The 20,030-nt window shown below is 34.0% G+C and overlaps 2 protein-coding genes across 2 annotated transcripts in view; one reads left to right on the top strand and one right to left on the bottom strand.

Moving 5' to 3' along the window:
- Positions 1–3,894: 3,894 nt before the first annotated feature.
- LOC143909085 (uncharacterized) overlaps positions 3,895–20,030 on the bottom strand; it is a 49,312-nt gene continuing 33,176 nt past the window's right edge. Inside the window, exons 15-36 of the mRNA XM_077426985.1 lie at positions 19,797–19,880; positions 19,577–19,727; positions 18,897–19,473; positions 18,514–18,773; positions 18,206–18,433; positions 17,650–17,758; positions 17,003–17,579; positions 16,803–16,934; positions 16,607–16,722; positions 16,444–16,539; positions 16,163–16,368; positions 15,741–15,932; positions 14,468–14,588; positions 13,713–13,829; positions 11,250–11,405; positions 5,659–5,811; positions 5,487–5,563; positions 5,236–5,415; positions 4,849–5,046; positions 4,592–4,778; positions 4,202–4,337; positions 3,895–4,119 (exon numbers count right to left, since the gene is read on the bottom strand). Of these exons, the coding sequence (XP_077283111.1) occupies positions 4,068–4,119; positions 4,202–4,337; positions 4,592–4,778; positions 4,849–5,046; positions 5,236–5,415; positions 5,487–5,563; positions 5,659–5,811; positions 11,250–11,405; positions 13,713–13,829; positions 14,468–14,588; positions 15,741–15,932; positions 16,163–16,368; positions 16,444–16,539; positions 16,607–16,722; positions 16,803–16,934; positions 17,003–17,579; positions 17,650–17,758; positions 18,206–18,433; positions 18,514–18,773; positions 18,897–19,473; positions 19,577–19,727; positions 19,797–19,880 (4,105 nt within the window). The 3' untranslated portion in view covers positions 3,895–4,067. The remainder of the gene's footprint in view (positions 4,120–4,201; positions 4,338–4,591; positions 4,779–4,848; positions 5,047–5,235; positions 5,416–5,486; positions 5,564–5,658; positions 5,812–11,249; positions 11,406–13,712; positions 13,830–14,467; positions 14,589–15,740; positions 15,933–16,162; positions 16,369–16,443; positions 16,540–16,606; positions 16,723–16,802; positions 16,935–17,002; positions 17,580–17,649; positions 17,759–18,205; positions 18,434–18,513; positions 18,774–18,896; positions 19,474–19,576; positions 19,728–19,796; positions 19,881–20,030) is intronic.
- On the top strand, positions 14,648–15,718 carry LOC143909969 (uncharacterized). Its single transcript, XM_077428293.1, has one exon. It carries the CDS (start codon positions 14,648–14,650, stop codon positions 15,716–15,718), a length of 1,071 nt encoding a protein of 356 aa, XP_077284419.1.

Raw genomic sequence — 20,030 nt, 5'->3', positions numbered from 1 at the left:
AATCTAGAAAAATGCTCTATTTTAAATTTCACTAGAAATAAGTCAATTATCACCAATCACTATCAATTAAATCATTCAATCCTTAACACGTCATCTTCTATTAAGGATCTTGGTGTATTACTCAATAATAAACTAGATTTCTCTGAACATATTTCTTTTATTACCAACAAAGCATTTAAATCTCTTGGATTCCTACTCCGCTCAACAAAACCCTTTAATGATCCTTATGTACTAAAATTACTTTATTTTTCCTTTGTAAGGTCTCACCTTGAATTTGCCTCAATTATCTGGTCACCTTTTTATTTATCCCATATTAATTGTATTGAGAAAGTTCAACTTAAATTTATTAAATCCTTACGCTACCTTTTTCCTACCTATACCCATTCTACTGTTTCCGACATTTTAAAAATCCTTTCTTTTAACAATCTTTCTGTCAGGCGACGACATACCGATGGTATGTATATTCTTCTTTAAGCTCATAAATGGTTTCCTTGATTGTTCTGATTTACTGAATAAGGTTAATTTCAGAATCCCAGTTCGGTACTCTAGACACGTTGCATTCTTTTCACTTGATCCTTTCAATACTAATTCCCAAAAATATTCTTATCTGCAGCGCGTTTATCGTATGTTTAACGGAGAGCTGAATGAGGTTGATCTATTTGGTATTTCCCTACATCAATTCAGGTCTAACATCAAGAGAATTTTGACCGATTGATTCATTTCTTCTCCTATTCTATTTTATAACCTTTTTCCAATATTTTTATACTTTAGTTTAGTTATGTAATGTGCTATTTAATCATGTTATAGCTTTCATTCTTTTCCTTTTCATTTGTTTATTTTGTATTTACCTTTTATATTTGTAAATTTCAATTTCTTCTTATATTCTAATTTATAACCTTTTTCCAATATTTTAATACTCGGATGTTACATATATTATATATTTACTATTTGTTTTTTATACATATCTACATCCTGTTGTCTGTTGATTTTTCAATAAATAAAATAAAATAAAATAAAAATAAAATAATATGTAATGTATGGAAAGTATGTAGTTAAAGAATTTAAACGAATGAGTATTAAGTATTGATATATAGACATGTAGGTGTTCATGATTATTCCAAACATTTTCCATGTAACAAATAAGCTATATACATATATGTATATATATATATATATATATATATATATATATATATATATATATATATATATATATATATATATATATATATATAATATTATTAAATTTAAACTTTATGAGTTTGGATATACATAAATATTAACCGCTATGCTAATCTATACACGTTGGACTTTTGAAAATGTTTGGTAAAGTTAAGCTAACCCTTTTTGACTTTTTCTTATAACATTATGACTGTATTGAGTTGTAATTTTGCTTTACACATTACTCTTATGTTATTAAGAAGGAAATTGTTTTCGAAGAATTTATAAATTCTAAATAAACTTTTTCTGTTGAAAACTACTATAATACTACGATGAACTTTTATCAAGCTAAAACTTATTTTTGGATTTTTTGTATTACGTGTATTTAATTACAGATTAGTATTAATATAAATAGTACTCTGCAATTTACAATTCAGTTATCATAAATATGATTTTAAGTGGAAAAAATAGTACATATGTACATATTGTAGATCACCGTAATAGGTATCTAAATATAGTTTTTATTCATATTCTAAATAAATTCCTATTCATAAATATGATTATTTAAATAAAAAAATAAACTTTTAAAATACTGCATGCATGTGTATTTTTATTTGATTTTCTGTATTTACTATATCTCTTCTCATAATTGACAAGGGTAGTTTATATAGTAGATAAATTGAAGACATTAAAATGGCAATAGGTGGGTCACGTAGCCAGAATAGTGGACAAAAGAAGGGCTAAAATGATACCCGAGAGAATGTAAAAGGGTGAAAGAAAAGCCGCAAGGTAGTTAGGTGGATGAAATTAGAAAAATGTAAGTGGTAAGATATGTACATATGTAGAGGAGAGTTGTGTAAAACAGAGAAGAATGGAAGCGTGTCGAAAAGGCCTCCATCCAACAGAAGATGGTAAATGGCTTAAATGTTGATTTGATATATTGTAGGTATATTCAATTAAATACAAACATATTTTTCGTATGTTATCAAGTATGTTTTGTATAAAAAAATATAAGCGCGTTGATGTCTCCAAATGCACCAACACTTTCTATGTAGATTTACATAATTGAAAATCTGTTTGCGTGTGTTATGAAAACGGATTGCATGGAAGTAGTTTCAGGCAGTATGTGATTGATAATGTTCTACTAATTCCGTATAATGGATGTGCATGAGTGGAAAATGGAAAAACTCTATGAGTGTTGTAAATGGACCGATAACGGATCGATCAGGTCGAGTATCGTTTATGAGATAGTTTTGGAACGACGCGACGAGTGGCTGTCGATTAATCATCATACTCGTACAAGTATGTACTATACTGTAATCGTAATGGATATGATCGATATAATTTTTCCGAAAGGGAAGTGTAAGAATAATAAAACAACACGTTCCATAGAATCATTCGATTGATTTATTCATATTTAATTCATACATTTTACACAAAAAACACATTCATATGATTTTTTTTTTCAATTACATTGATCTTTGACGTAAAATGAACAGCATTATAATAAACTACATGTATCACTTTTTAATATAAAAAACACAGACTTTTTCCTAGGATATTGCAAAAGTCACTTTTGCGTCATTTTATTATTATTTATTTTATCGTGTGTATGATTTACATTTTTCGTTAATATTCATTTTAATCGCTAAGCTGTTTTTAAAGTCTTTTTATTTAATTTGTTTAAGTACATTTGAGCTTTTATTTATTTAGTTCACGCAATGATTTTGCTGCATAATACAAAGTGGCGTAAATGAACGGGTGAAATGTTTAAGGATTTAAATGAATTATATTTATATGATTATTATTATTAAACGCCGATCGAAATCGTTCGAATGAGTTTTGAAAACGTTTCTATCAAAATTTTAAAATTCTTTCAATTACGCCACTAATACTACACATTTATTTAAGTCACCTTAAATGGCCCAATTTATTATAATTTATATTTATATAAATTATCTAACTTTAAATGGTGTTTTTTATAATTTTCTTTTATTCAGTACATAAATCATTTATCTTTGCAACAAAATTTTAGAAGTCATTCGTTTAAACAATTTATTTATCAATACACATTTTAATACAATAAGTCATCAATGTAATTTCTATGATTTTAAAATGTAAAACTTTCGCAAGAAAGTTCCACTTTAATTGGACATAAGATTTTAGATCAACCCTTTAATAACGATAAAAGTTGATACTTTCAATAATATGCATAGTATTTCTAAATCTGATCGTTTACATACATATATAGGTGTTAATTCAATACAACATCTAATAATGATTTTATAAATAATAATATATAATATAAGTACAACATCGACTGGCGATTACCAGTTAAATCTTGTTGTTAAAATCTACCAAATTTTGCAACAAGCATTACATTTTTACCAACACGTACATACATACAATACAAATCAGTTTAGATGTTGAATTGGTTCATTGTGTAATATTGAATTCTAAATATAGATATATTATTATATATTAATAATAAATTCATACATTGATAACTTCTATATAATATCGTTCGATATCGTTGCTTATAATTAAAATAACATACATAATTTTATAATATACATAATAAATATCATTTTCATAAGTGTCACTTTAAAATTTATTTTTAAACGTTCAAAATGTGTAATCGAGTGAAAACTATATGTTAAATATAGTAAAATGTCGTCGTTATATATTATTATATTTTAATATATGCGTGTATGTAGGTAGGTATATATTTAATATAAAAATTTGGCATGTGTATATCAAACTCCAAATATGTTGTGTATATGTCATATTGTGTTCTCATGTCTTATGGGCTAAAATTCAAGATGTCACTAGATCCAACGCTGGTGTTGGTGTGGGTATTGGTCCGTCTCCACCATGGGGATGCTTGATGGGGTCATGGCTATTCGTCACCCTGCCTTCATCCATCGATCTATGGAGTATTCGAGGGCGGCCACCCACCTGAATCAAATTAAAATTGACGAAATTTTACTCGGTAAATTTAAGTCTGCATTTTTCGTAAGATATTTTATAGAAATCATACCTCTTTTTGTCCATTTCCGATTCGGTATGGAAGTAAAAGTGTCGTTGTTTCGGTTCAGGTGGTAATATTTCAAAAGCATATTTTTTACCACCTGTATTTGATTGTTGAACTCTATATCCATGCAAACACGCCATTCCTAAAAAAATAAATTAAAATATATTTATCTTATTTTGAGACATCTATTGATGAAAACTAAAACCGTCTAGAAATTGTGTTAATATAATAATATCTATGTAATGACGCAAGCGTCAATTGAAAATTTACCAGCAGATGTCTCAATATTATTTGAACAAATAGTTTTTAGTTTAAGGTTTTCGTCAATAGATGTCTCAACATTTAATTTAATTTGAATTAAATTAATTAATTTAAAAATCTGTAAATATAGCATACCGAAAGCATTTTTACTATTTCCATCTTGATAAAAATAGAGACAGGCATCCTTCAGCACGCAGTATCGCTTCGTCCACGATTTCCACTTATTACCTAATTTCATGAGATACCCAAAACAGTCAGGCCTCTGAACTTGACTTGGAGCCACTTTCATGTTCCTAATGGTAGCATCGAGCCATCCGTCGCGCTGTAAAACGATATCAATCAATATAAGAATTTATAACTCTAAATATACTCGATGAATTCATTATCAATACCTGCGAGCATTTTTCGACGGCGTGGCTGATTACGGCTATCCATCTCGTTGTGGCCTCTTCATTTTCGGCCGCTAAATGTAAACCCGAAGCTCCCTCTTTGTGTATCCGGAAGCTGTACGGTCTGTTCGATTGGTCTGGCATCACAGTTCTGGTCACTTCGTATTTTATGAGCATCAAAGCTCCGACGGGTTGAAGATCCTGCAAGCGAAAACATATAATCAATTAGTGCCAAATTTCTACCATAATTTAATTAAATTTTATTGAACTAATTTTTAATCCTAAAACTGAAGATATAAACAATAATTTTGCATTCAAAATTCATTAAAAATCTGTAAACTTTTTAACAAATTTATTTTTTGAAAATTTTATTCATATGTGAGAACGTACCGAGTCAGTCTTATAGTAATATAGGCAGTTATCTCTTTTGAGACAGAACCATCTTCGTGTCCATCTTTGGGTAGTTTGTCCACTCGCATGTCCAGCCTGCTTCCAAAGATACCCAGAATATAGGGCAGCAGTGGTCCCAGCACCTGCCAACGAAGCTACCACATCACACGTGCGCGCTACCTGTAGAAATATCACTTTAAGTACAAAAAATATTTATATTTACAAAAATATCTATGGAAGAATCAACTCACCTCTAATTCTAAGGTATCAGAACCGGCGTGGGCGATTTTCACAACTTCAGAATGAGATTTGTCTAATACATTTATACCTGAAATAAAAAAAAATAATCGATATATATATACGTTCATAAGTACATAATTGCTAGTCTGTACATATGTTTTGATGTGTAAATAAGTCCATTACCATTGACTGCTATGACGATATCTCCAACTTCTAGTCCTGAAGTTTCAGCTGGAGTATCGGGCTCTATGGCAGAGACGACCACTGGTTTGCTGCCATGTATCCTAAATCCAAACTCTCCACTTTCTCTACGTACTATCACAGTTTTGTCGCTTTCTAAATACAGAAAAAAATCATTACAATATATGTAAACGCATACGTTGATTTTATGTTTTGAAATAGTGTTATAATATTTAGATTTTCAATCTTAAAATGACATATGTATATAATTTGCACACCTTTGGTAACAAATAATATTAACCTTTTGACCTTAAATTTCGACATATGTACATATGTACATATGTAAAAATATACTGAAAATGATCTTACATACATTTTAATAAACCTAATGTGAAAAATAAATTTTATATAATAAAATCTCAAAAATAAATACGGGTTGAATTTTAATGTTGCACAATTTGATGATATTTTTGTATAGAAAATTCTTTGGTATTTTTTCGCGTTGGTATATATATATATTTTTTGGCATGTAAGTGGCTAATTTTTGTTGTAAATAGATTTAAGATAAGACAACGAAGTGAGTAAGGCTATTGTTGAATAATAATTATCACATTTTTCATACAACAACGTATTAATGATCGCGCGTATGTTTTTCTTGGCTTGCGCGCAAAAAAACATTACGATGTTCACATTCATTATTTTTTTTTTGACGTTTCGGTCGCTTACAGGCATGACGTAAAACTGTGTAATATATCTTTCTCTCGTATACATGTACATATATATTTCTTTTCGAATATTTTCTCCGTGCCCCGGTGAAAATATTCGGAAAATTGTGAAGGTCGATCGAAACGATGCGATCTGAAAATATTCGCTGAAAATATTATGTATGTATGTGTATGTTGTCGTCCGAATAAAAACGTGAAGTCATTATTTATTTGAATGTCATGAGATCGAATCGACTGTCTAAATATGAAACGTGAACTACATATATGTATGTATACATATTAAGCAATGCGATGTTATCAAACTTTCGTATAAAAATTTAATGCTAAGACATTATGATAAATGTACATATTATATTCTAACATACATTATACATAAATGTATAATGTATTAGCATGTTTATATACTGTCAGTGGTGATAAAATATTTAAATTTTGACAGTAATTCAATCAGAAGCTCTTATCGTTTTACACGACAGCTAAAACTCAATGCCTCAAAAGGCATAAGTTATTAAAATAATTTAATAAAGTCATAACTAAAATATTGAGGTTTTAAAATGAATTTACGGCCTAATCATAACGGGTAATATTTAGATGATTATTTTAATTTAAATATTAATTATTGTAAATACGATCATTAAACGAATATCTAATCGTCTAATATGAACAATTGTAATTCAGAATATTTATTAAATATATTGTACAAATGTACAACTTACTCATTAAATGTTTTCATAACTTTTATGACACTAAACTTTCATAATATGATACTTGATAGTAATATACGAATTGTTGAAAATATCTCCATTTTGAAGTACGTCGTCGGTGAATTTTTATATACGAATACAAAATATGAATACAAAATTTTTTTAACTATGGAAAATTTTATAATAAAAAGTTATTTACAACAAAGTTAGTACATAACTTTATAAATTTAAAGGAGAGTGCCCAAAAAAAATTTGTTTTGCATTTATGAATATTTGTATACATTTATGTATTAACTGTTTAGTTAACCAATTGTCTAAATATATGATATTTTATATTAGTAACTTAATTAAATATTTATATATTATTGGAAATCCATTGTAAGCCATTTCATATTATTTGACGCGTGGCGCCACTAATTCTAGTATAAATAAAAAAAAAACTCTTGTTTAATATAATTTTAATTTATATCTTAAAGATAAAGATATGAGCTATAAAATGAAACTAAATATTATTCACTATCTAAAGATTTAGACGAATAAAAAAACCGTGAAAAAATGTCACAAATCAACATCAACTACGAAGTTTTGAAATGCAAACTGTCACATACATATTTTAGCAAAAAATTAAATACCGAATTTGAATTTTAAGCGCAGTAAATACAGTAGCGTGTAAATTATACATTTCTTTACACATACCAATATTTTCAAAAGCGCGAATTAATTAAACTAACGCGAAAATAAACGTCATGTGTCAAAGTACCTCGGCGAGTTACTAACTCGAACTCGTTGGATGCGATCCAACACGTCTGCGAGTTACACTTTCGAAGATGACTACGAGACGAAAAAAAAAAAGAATAACCCCGTTGAAAATGTTGGAATTTCGAGAGTAAGGTTACGCCATCGTGTAACCGAAACCAGCTGGTAATAAATACAACAGTGAATGAACGACACGTCAACGTTGCCAATCATTGTTACCACTCGGTTCTGTCGACACGATCTTGACAGCTTGGTTCTCCCTGCACCAAACCATCAGCATAAGCCTGAAAATCTCCTCCAGGCTACGCTTCAAGGACGCGTGGGGATTTTCCTGAGCTGTAGGATCAATGCAAATTAACTCACTTTAATATTTAACCAAAACACTAGTCACTTCCCATTCAGATACTGCATGTACGGTATATATATGTACCTGTGACCATTTTCACGGTTTCGTATACATCGATTAGTTTCGTTTTTTGATTATTAAATATATATATTTATATAAAAAAATAATATGCACGATGTGCGTGGTCGCAGACCGGCGTCGGTCGCAACACTGATGAGAGCTTTTGGCGCAAAAGATAAATAAAAAGCTCCCCGTGGACCAGACGCGCTTTTCTCGCGCAGACCACGCGGGTCGGACTAAAATAAGTTTCGAATTTTTTCGACGATGCGTAGCGCCGGAAACGATCTCGATATATACATACATATATACGTATGTACATATATGCATAAGTGTACGTGATAGTCTGACTTTCGGCTATGCTGTATAGCGGGTATCGATTTTGGGGATCAATGTCACGATCGAAAGTGACAGCTCGGTCTTGCACTGTAGAAGTAAGGCAAGCAATAAATGTTAAAGTGAGCTGTCTGTCTTATTTTGAATCAGAATGTCAGAAATGATTCTATTGTTTTTTTTTTTGAAATTTTCTGTATCATAAAAGCTGATATTTTTGTCTATATATTTTATTTTTACATAGATATATGTACGAGGAAGGCCTAACAGGTAGACCCCAATGCAATTGGTAGACAATTAATTACAAACATTGCAGCATTTTTTATTACATAAATCGCTGTATTTCAAGAGCACGAAATTAACAATCAATGAATTAATCCATAGAGACATCTATGGATTTAGACTTGTACATAATTTTTTACATATTGTACATAAATCAAATTCAGATATTTGTGACATAGCGTGTAGGATGATTTTTGCCAATTTGGTGGAGGAACCGTTTCAACAATGAAATCAGATAAATTGGCAAAAAATGGAAAACCAACCCTTGCAAACGTAGTGAAGTGTATAAATGATCCAATAAATACATTATAGCACGAGAATAAAATGTTTAAAAAAAAATTATACGTATTTAAAAGCAATAAAAATCCCAATCAATAGAAAAAAACATGTGGTTATTGATTTTAATACTCATTTTTGACACAGCAATATTAGATTTTGAGTTAAAGAATGCGAAAGCCAAAAATATACAAAAATTGCGCATTTTTTTTATATCTCATAAATGATAAAATGAGACAACAAAAATCATTGTCATATTTGAATTTAGTGGGTCAAACTTAGTAAACGTCGCTTAGTTTCCCCTCCGGTAAGAAAAAAACCGTGATTTTTGTTTTTTTGTTCAGTGTTATTAAAGCTGCTGAGAACTTCTTTGGGTCTCTATCAATTTTAAATACAAAAGTGCCAAAAAAATAGATGCGGTGCATCCGCTCTAAAATCGCCAGACAAATTGAACGACAGTTTAACGGACGGCTGCTTTAATTAAATGCAATTCTCGTCTTCTCGAATGATAGATTGCACATCAGATGACGGGTAACCTTTCGATGTGCACAGATGCAATTATTAAAATTGAGTTGGATCTTTCAGGCGAGTTTAATAAGGGAAGATTCGATAAGTTCCGAATCTTGCCTTATTAAACTCGCCAGAAAGATCCAACTCAATTTCAATAATTGCATCTGTGCACATCGAAAGGTTACTCGTCATCTGATTAGCAATCTATCATTCGAGAAAACGAGAATTACCTTTAAAGCTGCCGTTCTCTTAATCTGGCGATTTTAGAGCGGATGCACCAAACCCCAAAAAAATATACGAATTTTATAAAATACAATTCCCGTTCCCGTTCCCGTTGTCGTTCCCGTTCCCGTTTCCGTTCCCGTTTCCGTTCCCGTTCCCATTTGTCAGAAAAACGCAGGCAGCGAACACATTTGAAATTATTGCGTTGCAATAATACTCATTCCCGTTTTTCCCGTTTCCGTTCCCGTTTTTGGCGATTTTTTTTCACAGTAATTTTCCCGGACACACATACAACAAATCCTAAGAGTTCCATCGTAATCAGTTCAGTGGTTTAGGAGCCTATACGAGACAAACAGACAGACATTCAATTTTATATATATGTTACACCGAATCCGTGAAATTGTCTATTACACGCATTCGGCAAGAGAATTGCCGAATGCGTGAAAAATGCAAGCATGTTGCCCAGTTCACGGATTTGGCAAATTTTTGGGCGAATGCGTGTATTCGGCAAGAATTTGTCTGCTCAAAGCATGGACTCGGCAAATAGACAGCAGCGCTCCGGTGTTGTTTTTTAGAACTGGACAGCGTGGACAAGTGTCAAAGTGACAGCTGAATGAAGATGTTTAATTTACATATTATTATGTATAATATGACTACATACATATGTTTCGATCACCTCATATGACTTATACATAAATTAATGCCATTTTTATACATTCTGATCAATATTTCAACAGTGAAACATATGTATGTAGTCATATTATACATCATAATATGTAAATTAAACTAAATTAAACATCCTTATTCAGCTGTCACTTTGACACTTGGTTATAATATAACACGCTGTCCAGTTCACGCATTCGGCAAATAATTTACGGAATCCGTGAACTGGGCAACGTGCTTGCATTTTTCACGCATTCGGCAATTCTCTTGCCGAATGCGTGTAATAGACAATTTCATGGATTCGGTGTAACATATATACATATAGATAAACACGTCAAAATATCACATTTCGAAATATAAGTGCATGTATCGCATGCGATACGATCAGTCATATTTTTTTCTATTCATCTTATACGTATATTCATATCTACATATCTACATATGTATGTATGTGGATCAATATAGAACTAAAAAGCTTTTGATAAACTGTCTATTATTTTAGCCCAGAAGCACTCGAACTTTCGAGTAGTCGAATTACGCAAATGCATCTTATCTATGCACGCGTTCGGCGGTGATGCAACTTTCGGTGCACTTGCGGTTTCGAATCAACTGCGCTTATTGGCACAAAAGCGTACCGCGGCGCTATAATTAGAGAAGCTTTCGCAGAGAAAGCGGCACGCGATCGACAGTTTGGGAAGAGCTGGCGCAATTGTTACTCACCGAAAGTATTCGACGACTGCCTCTTGTACATTTCTATGCAGGACTTCCGGTGCACCATCCGGTGGGTGATAGCCTGGTACTTTTTGCGAAATTCGTGCTCGGATTCTGTAGAATCTCGACGCGGGTCCTTCTCGTCGCCATCTTGACTCCTGTCATCTTTAAAAAATAATAATAACGAAATATTTCAATGTCATGCTTTGAGAGGTGGCTTAAGATTTACAATTAAAGTTCTAGAAGACACCGAAACTCAATGTCGTAACTTTCAATGGGATTTCATTTCATTTCACGAGTTAGTAAACCTTTCCAGAGTGCGTTGGTGCTTAAAATTCTTTATGAATCTCTAGTACGTAGCATTCTAGAATTTTTTTCCATTATATGAAGTCCTACCCATATAACTCATTCATTGAAGATTGAGAGAATCCAAAAACGGTTTCTCAGATATCTGTATATGAAACGGTATGGTTATTTTCCTTGGCTATATCCTAGTGCATTCCTATTAGGGGCGTTGGGTTTCAACTCATTGGAGTCTCGTCGGGATATGTTACTGGGAAGGCACTTTTTTAAGCTGTTGAATGGGATAATACACAATCCTCAGGTTCTTAATGAATTTAGATTTTATGCACCTAGTAAATTCAGGGACCTGGGGAATCGTGATTTGTTTGTTATGTATGTTGGCAATGGCTCTTATATCTAGGGCAATATATCTGCTCAACCGGATTGCTGGTGAAATTGACCTCTTCAATATAAACTATGCTAGTCTGGTTGAGTGATTGTTGAGGAACACCAATAGTTGTTTTTAACAATTGTAAATGTTGTTATTATTATTACGTCATTGTAATATTATAATTGTATTGTGATGATTGTATGTATGTGACGCGTTGAAGCTCTCGTTAATGTCACTGTGGCTAATATGTAATATGTAAATAAAGAAATAAATAAATCAACCTAAACATATTACAAAGCTACATATGTATTATATATTAAATTCACATTTTATATACTTATAGATGTCATCATGAAGTCCATTAAACTGAATTTTTTTTTTAAGTTCAATATATCGTAATATGTAACTTCAAGAGGGTAAATAATAAAGAAATTGATGTGGATTTCAGCGATAAAATTTCTAGAGATCATTTAAATTATTTCGTCATGTTAAATATACATATGTATGTATATGCAGGGCTTTTTTCCTCATGTAACGCGGTGGAACGGCGCTCCGGCACCTTTTTTCTCGGCATTTTTTATGCTTCAAACGAATATTCTATGTAATATAATTTGAATATAATTTTTTCTAATAAACCACTTGAATAAGTGAGTTCCGGCACCTTTTTTTTGTCAAAAAAAGCCCTGCATATACATACATATATATGTATGTATGTTGTTCGTTATACTGAACATTTCATTATTTCGGATTTCGTTATATGTATGTATATAGCTAGATTTGTCTTTAGGGGAATTTGTAATACAAAACATTCAGATAAAAATACATATGTATTTATACGACATTTGTTTGATATTTATATATTTTATTAGAGCTTTTATTTAAAATGATATTGAGCTTAAATATAACAGAATATGTATTGATTTTTTTGTTAATCAAAATGGGGTCATATTTGTGTATATTTTGGAATTCATCGTACGTCTAACTTGTATCAACTCCAAATTAGACCCGAGTATGTGACTGAATTGATAACCATGACATAATTAAACATGGCTCACTTCAACACTTTCCAGATTGTTTACATAAAATATTGTACTGAAAATTGTGTGCAATTCAAAAAGTGGAGCGAGGAGATTGAAATAAATATGATTTGCATCAGAATTCTATTCTACTGCAAAAACATATTTAAGTGTTTATGGATTCGATCGAACTCATATTGGTATGCGAATTGCGTATGGCACGCTTCATAGCCTCCAAGTGTATTGAATTTTTATTTTTATGGCACGTTTTGATTTTGAAGGGTTTCCACGCCTTTTTGGCGTTCAAGAATTTCGCAATTGGCGTATCGATTGCGAGATTTGTGACAAAAATGTGTGACGCGCGGTAGTCTGACGCCCTTGAAACGTCCACGCGGTTACGCATTGTCTTACGTCACGAACGCTCTCGAAATGGGTCACTTCTCGCTATTCTCAGGCATGACTTGGACGAAAGTCTGCGGACGTTGAGCTGACGATAGCTCAAAGCCAACGACAGTGAAAAAAATCAGCGATAAGTACGCTCTCGGCGATGATTATGATTCGTTCAGCGACAGATGTCGACGCAAGTGGGAGAGAGAGTTTTTCTTTCACGGCCATTTCGCGGTCTATTTCAGGCCCCGTGACTAATGTGGATTCTTGAGCTTTTCTCGTTTTCCTTTCTGTCGGGTTTAAATATTATTTAGCGCCTATCCCAACTTGAATTACAATGCTTCGAAACGTTTTAAGCCGGCGAGATGGTGGGTGTTTGATATTGTGACTGCTTACCATCTTTGTCCGGTCTTTGCCAAGCGGTCATCTCTTCGTTGTCACCAATGTATATCCAGAAACTGCTTCTGTAGGAGTCTGCATACACGCCAAAGTCACTCTCTGGATCGTCGGCATCTATAAGGCATATTTGGAAACTGATTTGTTTATTTTGACATTTGCAAATCGGGAATTTGATTTTTTGTAGTTGCACAATGAAAAATTTGATTGCGTTCGCGATATTGAAATTAAAACAAAAATGAACATTTATTTATACATTTCTTATACCAATAAGCTTACTTGTTGACATTTTGATGATTTGGACGGTCAAAAATGCGATTTTACTGTAATTATTATTATTGAATTAATGAGTCTGTATACTGTATGTCGGGTTTAATTGGGCGCGATTATTTGTTTTCCACTCAAACTTAACAAGCCCAATTATAGATGGTAATCGCTTGGCCAATTGGACTCATTCCATTAGCTGATAGTATCATATATCAACCTTAGAATATTCATAGGCGTAGCTTGGTTTGTATAATGTTGGAATTTTCAGCGATCAGCTGATAGTTTAGAATCTGACAGCTCTGCGGGTTTGTTTTTATAGTAGTAATTTATTTACTTTATATAAATAGAATATTAAATTATTTCATTCGCCAACAATTCATTAAGCAATCAAGTAAGTTATTTGTACTATCAACAAAATATATATAAATATATGTTCAAATTAACATCAGTAAAATGTTTATGAAAAAATATATCGTGAAGATATTTACCATCACCTTCCATGTTCGGACTCGACTCAGCAGCTCTCAATCTGTCCAAACTTGTACCAGTCGAACGAGTCATGGGTCTAGCATCGTGCTTTTCCAACTCTTCTTTTCCCCTTTCCTCGGACTGAAAAATTCAAATATTTTAAATAAAATTCAATTGTTTTTCGACGATTGAAAACAAACATGTCTTCCAAGCGAACCTGTGTGTTAATTTTCACAATAATAACATTGTTTATAACGCCAAAAGGACAAGAAATAAGTCCCAGAGTGTTCCAAGACGTAGCTTTCTATCTGCGTTCATACAAATTCAACGAATGGGATGCGAATACAATATCAGGCGAGTCTGATTATCCCATCCATTCTTATTTCCCTGACATGAATTTGCTCCACTGGGAAGTGAGAAAGCACTGCTCGAAGAATTTTCGACACTGCATCAGCTATTTGCATGATCAAATCGACAATTTACCATTAGACAGACTCGAAGATACTTCAACAGTTCTGAATCGAAACCCTAGTGAGATCATCGAACTAGTCGAAAAAAAGTGTAAAAAGAATTTGAAGAAGGAAATCGAGGATGTGACTCAGTTTGAAGACCATCAAGATAGGTATCAATGGGTTATTACAGCCATGTACTACATGTGTTGGTATACAATGAAAGAAGAAGAGATGCTAAAGCATCTGAACGAACGATGTGATAACTTTGCTGCTTGTTTAGATAAAGATTTTGGCTTTAGAAATAACGATCCAAGAGCTGACGATGAGCTTCCATTTAACTGTGCTTCGTACAGTTTCTGTCCTGATCCTTGCTGTCCTTCGAAGCACTTGAAATCGAAAGAAGAATGCTTGAAAGATGATTCGAATCCTTGCTATATCGAAGGTAGTCATCATGAGAGTTCATGTTCTTTGAAAAAATACAGAAATACCAATTTTGAAAGTATCATAGCAAACGAATGGAACGTGAGTTGCAAGTGTCGCGAATCGGGTTTTAAATGGAATTCGCAATTTGGAATTTGCGTAGACGTAGACGAATGCTCTACGGAAAGATGCAGCTCTTCTCAAACATGCGTTAACACTCCGGGGAGTTATGATTGTTTTTGTGATTTTGGATACTATTGGAATCAGAACCGAAGCGATTGCGTCCCGTACGTTTTCGTGACGGATTATAAGCAGCCTGGGTTGGTCGAATCGATTGCAGTGTGTTTGGAGTATCTTTTGCATGTGTTGATGAAGTGGTTCGTTCAAGCGTTGTTTTGATTTTGTTGTTTATTATTAGTACCTTGGCTCTGACGTCTTGTCTGTACCGATGGTGATGTCTCTTCTCGGCATGTTGTCTCTCCTCAGATCTGAACCTCTTCTCCAACTTTTTGTATATTCTGGTGTGTTTGGCGATCGGTCTTATTCCGTTCGGTGAGTCGGCGAAGCCTGCTGGAGGCTGGACAATGTCAGGTTGTTCTTCTTGATATGTACCCTATAATTAAATATGAAATATTATTCAAAAAAATATAAAACTGAATAAAATATTAATTTTATATATTAGTACCATCTAGTGGCGAAAATTTTATTAATACAATACGCGTAGTATTTATTTCGACAATAGATGTCACTATACAAATTGATTTAATAAAATTCAATAAAAATATTTTAATTACATATAAAATAACATGATGCTTCTTATTTAATGTGTTTAAAATAAATTACTTTAAAATGTGGACTGGAAGCATCTTCAGCCGTGATAATATCCACTTGTTTCCCGCAATGATGACAGTGAACACTCCTTTGGTCGGCTGTTACAACTCCAGCTCCGCTCAAATCAGCAGCTTCACTGTAAAATACACTGTCACTTCCAGGACTGACAGATCTCAGCGATTCAGCCGACATTGCCTTAGGCTTAGTATCGGGACTTCCTAAATTAACAAAAAAAAGAAAATGCATAAAAAGGTTGATAGAAAATATTGTAATCGGTATTAGTAAAATAATACCTTTTTTGTGGATTCTTTGCCTAGCGGGCGATTCTCCGGAAGCAGTCACATAACTGAGAGGACTCAATCTGTATCCGGCAGATGTGAGTGACGTTTCTGTATGATAGCATACTTATAATTAAACTGGAAGTGTATCGTAATAAATAATTGCAAATGAAATTACCGATGTCTTCAGCTTCCAACGAGCTGACGATTTTCGTTGGTTGAATTGAAGATCGCCTTCTGGGTAAACTTCCAGGCAATGAAACACTTTCGTTTGATCCACTTTTCTTCCGCATTCTGCTATAAATATGAATGATTATTTAATTCAGTATAGATTGGTGTGAAGTACATAGCTGTGATAAGAATAACGTTTGTACCTGTGAGATGAAGCACCACATGTAAAAGCAGAAGTAGGAGATTTAACACCTAGCATATTGTTTCCAGTCTTTCTTCTAGGACTCTCTCTAGGTCTTCTATGTCTTCTGGGTGATATGCTTCCATTAGTTCCACTTGCTGAAATTGTGGTGTTGAATAATGACTTAATAGTTCTAAATTTACTCTTCGTTTTTTAATAAACAAAATTTTACCTTCGGCTCTGTACTGCTCGCTAGAATCATCCGAAGTCAGTACGTTCAATTGAATTTTTCCATTCTTTCCAACTTCTTGTCTTCTAAGAGTTTCCATAAGGAGGCCTTGACCTCTAAGATGTATCGGAGTTATATCCTTACGACTGCCTTGAACAGGACTTCTACTTTTCGACTTCCTTTTAGCGAATCTTTCCCTGTCGGCTATTCGCTTAGCTTCAAAGTCCCTTTCTCTCAAAGATTTTTCGACATCCACTTGACTCTTTGGAGACAGAGCCGTTTTGCTCTTCTCTGGAAAACTAGGACTCTTTTTCATAAAAATGGATGTTTGAGGCTTTTGCTGGTCTTCCAAGCTCTTATCATGAACTATGGGACTCCTTTCCGTTTTGATATATCCTATATTTTCAGCGGCCAAAGATGACTTTCTGGGCCAAGATTCTTGAGAAGGCGATGCCACGTCGTCCGGTTGGGACTTTGAAAAGTCCAAAGTGAAGTTTTTTCTTTTCCTTCTTCTCTCGTCCGCGGTCCAGGGCCTGCTCGAGCTTCGATACTTCCGCGAATATTTGTACGCTGAAAAAAAAATTCACAATTTAAAACCCGCGCTGGGTCTCATATGCACATTGAATTATAACATTTATACAATAAATTGATGACGGACTTAGTCCTCCATCGTCTTCGTCGTCTTCGACAGGACTCTCGTAATAACCAGAAGATGAATAGTGGCCGCTTCTCTCATCCTCAGATATTGACTCCCCCTAAAAATAAAATCACTTTAGCATTTCACTTTAATTTTCAAAACTGCTAAACTAAAACTATTCTACGGCACTAGGCTACTGATACCACTCCCAGTAAGACGAATCAACTATCCGATTTGAAATAAATTAATCAATTATGCTATCTTTCACCGTTGTCCGTACAAGTCAATGTTTCACCTTTGCTCAATGTCAACTGCTTATTTGAAAATTTCTATATAGTATGCTTAAACTTATGTATAAATTTGCCACTATACATAAGTTTTAGATTAGTTCTTACGTATGTATATTTATTTGCTTTAACACTCCTAGTATAGAGGAACCATTGGGATCATTTAAAATGCTTGTCAATCGGATGGTACAATGCGTCCCACTGAGCCATGTCCAAATTTGAAAGTTCTTAGAACTTGCTACCTATCGATCAAGGCTATAAAGCGTGCATACCTTGATGACAGGAACCATTTGTTCTAATTGTGTTGGACTCGGTATGGGGGGTCTTTGTGCAACGACCGGTTGTTCTACCGTCGCCGGTACTTCAGGCTCAGTAATATCAGTCTCTTTTTCAGAACTCTTCTTTTTATCGACCAGATCCGGCGCGCTTCCAGTTAAGCTGTAGCTGCCGGAAGAGCTACTGCTACCTGACGGCGAAGGTATATCCTTACCGGAAGAAACCTGAAGGGTTTTCACACACACTTTTAACATCTGGGGTCTTCAAGATCACGCATTTCAATCGCTAACCACCGGGGACTCACCTTCGGTTTCCCGGGGCTGGCTGTCCTCTTCTTGTGCTTCTCTGGCTTGGGTTTGGTCTCTTTGGGCATTGTCGATTGTAGTATTGCGGCTGCCAAGTCTATACTACCGGTCTCCGGGTCCAGCGGCTCTTCAACTATGTGAGACGGTGGTGAGAACGAAGGCACCACCATGTCCTCCGATATGGCTTCGACGCGAGCCAGGGAATAAATACTAGAGGCACTTTCAAACGAGGACCCTTCATGATTTTTACATTCAGGCGCTGAAAATTTATCATATATTAAAAAAACTTTTAGCATTTACAACGGTTTCCCAGGATTAACTTACTGCATTATCTACAAAAACGATACAGTTATTTAAAAAATGGGTACCATATTTTGTTCACCTTGATTAACGTGTTTACCGCTTCCACTTTTCTTCGAGCTGTCAGAGTTGGCAGTGACGTAGTCGTCGGTTGTAGTAGTAGTAGTGCTTTCAGACACATCCGTCGTGTTCGTCTTTCCAGAGTCAGTTCTGGCGAGCAGCAGATCGGGAACCACTGCATTTGGTCCTTTGCCATTCTCCGGAGAATCCAACGACCTGTGCGGAGTGTGACTGGGCGTCAAGTCAGGTGTCCTTCCATTACTGCCAGGACTTTTCCTTTGCAAGTCCCTCCTCCTCGAAGGGCTCAGAGCCCTCTCCCTCCTCTTGGCCACACTGTTCATAACAGATGGTCTTTTAACATCCTCGTCAGGCAGGTCTATGCTCTGATCGTACTTGGTTATGGCTATCGAAGGAGCGTGCATGGCTCTCGGAGGAGATGTTGCCATCTTTGCCACAGTGTTTGTAGACGTTGGTTGTTTGGTTATGGGCATTGTTGCAGATTTGCTCGTTGATGCTATAGGAGATAAAGGATGCTGCTTTTGAGGCTGGCTTGAGGCCACTCCTGAAGAGTCCACTTTGATCCTTGGAGAAGATGGTGACTGTGGAATAATTCCTCAATGAGCATATGAAAACATTACAAGCTAGGTTTTTTTTTGAAAACTGCATAAATGGATTGCATTATTATATTGATAAAAATAATACTTGAGCGTAGTCTAGTTCTTCATCGAGAGCGTCAGTATCCATAGAACTCCTCTGTTGATGTTGCAGCAATAGTAAATGCTTCCTTCTAGAGTTTGGAGTCAACAGAGATAAACTTCCGGGTGTTGCCGTCAATGAACTCATGTCAGATGTGCTGTAAATTAATTTTTTATTACAAAATATTTAAATATTTTCATAAATTGTTTGGTTTTTGAATAAGTACCTTATAACCGTGCCATTGTCTGTGCCCGAGTCTACTTGTAGGACTGTTGCTTGAGATTCGTTCCATATTCCGTCAGAATGGTCCCTGCAAGAATAAAAGTAATCCTCGTTTGAACAACAAGGACTAAAAACGGACAAATTAATCGATTGGGACATTCAACACTGATGGGATATAAGCCATGCAATTGAAAAAAAAAATAAACAGTTTTCTATTATATACATATGTACATATGTG

Source organism: Arctopsyche grandis, chromosome 3 (assembly GCF_051622035.1).
Source record: "Arctopsyche grandis isolate Sample6627 chromosome 3, ASM5162203v2, whole genome shotgun sequence".
In the NCBI taxonomy this organism is placed as follows: Eukaryota; Metazoa; Arthropoda; class Insecta; order Trichoptera; family Hydropsychidae; genus Arctopsyche; species Arctopsyche grandis.
This window is presented reverse-complemented; position numbering and strand designations above follow the sequence as displayed.

What these genes read in the sequence shown, in the direction of transcription:
- LOC143909969 (XM_077428293.1), top strand. Translation starts at nt 14,648, where the DNA reads ATGTCTTCCAAGCGAACCTGTGTGTTAATTTTCACAATAATAACATTG.